This window comes from Microtus ochrogaster, chromosome 6, assembly GCF_000317375.1.
Source record: "Microtus ochrogaster isolate Prairie Vole_2 chromosome 6, MicOch1.0, whole genome shotgun sequence".
Classification (NCBI taxonomy): domain Eukaryota; kingdom Metazoa; phylum Chordata; class Mammalia; order Rodentia; family Cricetidae; genus Microtus; species Microtus ochrogaster.
This window is the reverse complement of record NC_022013.1, coordinates 59,468,351-59,470,715: the sequence shown is the minus strand read 5'-3', so window position 1 is coordinate 59,470,715 and position 2,365 is coordinate 59,468,351. Positions and strand designations below refer to the sequence as shown.

General features: G+C 52.6%; 1 protein-coding gene across 1 annotated transcript in view; it reads right to left on the bottom strand.

The window, feature by feature from the left end:
• Wdfy4 (WDFY family member 4) overlaps nt 1-2,365 on the bottom strand; it is a 205,184-nt gene that overhangs the window by 193,802 nt on the left and 9,017 nt on the right. Inside the window, exons 3-4 of the mRNA XM_005348671.3 lie at nt 1,686-1,792; nt 319-453 (exon numbers count right to left, since the gene is read on the bottom strand). Of these exons, the coding sequence (XP_005348728.1) occupies nt 319-453; nt 1,686-1,792 (242 nt within the window). The remainder of the gene's footprint in view (nt 1-318; nt 454-1,685; nt 1,793-2,365) is intronic.

Sequence of the window (2,365 nt, the reverse complement as noted above, 5' to 3'; positions counted from 1 at the left end):
TATGCCAGGAAGGAGTGGAACTTGAGAGTACAGGTGGAAGGGGAGCTGGGGTAGTGAGGGGAACCACGTTGGGGGAGAATCCCACTCTTCATAGAGAGCACAGGGGACTGTGGATATTGATACATGGATGCCCTGAAGAGAACAAGGGAGAAAACCATCTTGCAGCCACCAGGATGTTGCATAGTGGAGATGCAGGAAGAGCAGAGCCTAGAGAGGACAAGGCATTTGGAAGCTATGGTTGAGATGGGCAAAATCCAGGAGCCTGGCCCCGGCCAAGCAAGCTCAAGGCATGGGAAGGCCAGGGCCCCGCTCGCTCACCTGCACAAACATCCTCTGCCCTTGAACATCATACTCTAAGAGCTCATCCTTCTCCACAGGAAAAGCAAAGAAGAGGTACAGGCACTGCAGGAGCAAGGCTGGGAGCCCTGACCCAACCACTCTGCCCAGCGTCTCCTGCAAGGGAAGAGCACAGGTCACCCAAAGTGGAGGCAGCTCTGCCATGCACCAATGTGAGGACATCTGTGGAGCTGTGGGGAAACCACTTCCCCTCTCTGCATCCCATGCCCTCAGTTGGGAAATGTAGGTGATCATGGGACCCATCTATGGGGACTGTTTGTTGAAAGATAATGCCCTCCCTCCGTTTACTGGAGCCCTTGTTGTTCTTAATTTCCTAGGGTGTCCCTGTCCTCCTCAACAGCAAGCTTTTAGCTTCCCTCACTGCTCCAGGGCTGTCTCTTTCTGTGGACATAAAGTTCCCACTTAGACTGCAGACAGTCCCTGCCCAGGACAAACACTGAGAACAAGTCATGGGCTCCCTTGCAGTTGGCATTTATGATAAGGCTGTGAGCCTGTCTCAGACAGCCATGACTGGTTACGCCACCCCAGCTACACCCAAACATCCAAATACCTACCTGCTACTTCATGCCGAGGGCCGCTGCACCCCAGGTCCCTTGCCATAGCCCCTACAGGATACTCACTCCCACTACCTCTGTACATCGCTTGGCCTGTCCTGCAAGAGTCCGTGGTCATTTTTTCTGATGACCACAACTGCCAGTATTCCTGAGAGGGAACTAGCCGCTCATCCACTAGCCACCCTAGAGGAAGCCTGCGACACCCACTTCCGTGGTGAGAGGTTACAGTCACAGCCAGCACAGGGCACAGCACACTCAGGACAAAGGTCAAGGGGGGACCTCACTCCCATTGAACCAATTGGGAAGCAACGTGGAGCCCAGATCAGGAGCTCTAGGGACGCCGGACAGGAGTCTTCACACAGGAAGCATGCCTGTAACCCAACTCAGGATCCTTGAGAAGACTAGTTGGCACCCTGCCTGGGACACACCCAGCCTGGCCTTTATGGACAAAGTCAGCCATAAATGTTCTCACACTGACCCTAGAAGAGAGGCATGACTAACCCAACTTCTAAAATCAGAAGCAACAACACAAGCAAGTAGAAGACGTGAACTAATTCACTTGTGGTTATACACAGCTCGTCCATTGAGAAGGTGGGGCCCAAGCCTGAACCTCAGGTCCTGAAATCCATGTGTGACATCAGAAAGGGAGAAGGGAGCTGAATATAATGAGTCACTCTATGGAAGGGGACCGTTCATTACTCTGTGCTGGACCTTAATTCTCTCTGTCCACAGCTAGGGGCACTGGGGACCCTTGGGCAAAAGCCTGGAACTCACCGAGTCGGTCCCCGTGAGCACATACACCGACTTTAGAAGCAGGTAGCCATCCTGATCCACGTCCCCCTTCCACCTCAGTAGCTGTCCAACTGCAGCCCTGGCTTGCTCTGCAAGATGTCAAAAGCTGATTGGTGAAGCATCCTGCCCACCCAGCTTCCAGGACCTCCTCTTCCCCAAAGAGGTGCTTATGTACTGCTGAAAAACACAGTCCTCCTTGTCCAAGCCTCAAGGCCACCTGAGTATGTCCCAAACTCCTCAAGATTAGTAACTTGGGGTGTGGGGGGGAACATTAGTACCCATAGTAGTCATCCATGGTTCTGTATTGCCAAATGGGTAATGACTAGCCCTTCACATTGGACCCCTACAATCCAGACTTCTCACCCCACTTCTTGATTCACCCAACAACTTACACCACTGAAGACCCAGTAACCCATGACATAATCAAGCTTCTTTCTACCTTAAATTCCAACCCTCAGCTCACAGACCCTGTGGCACCCCCACTAGCCTCCAAGGGCCAGCTCACATGATTGGAAGATCACTAATCAGGCACCCCACAAAAAAGGATGCATTCTCTGGTCTCAGCATCTTTACCAGACCAAGCTTTCCACTGAACACATGGGTCCTCCTCTGAACTCAGGAAATCTTCCCAGCGACCCAGTGTGTGTGTGTGTGTGTGTGTG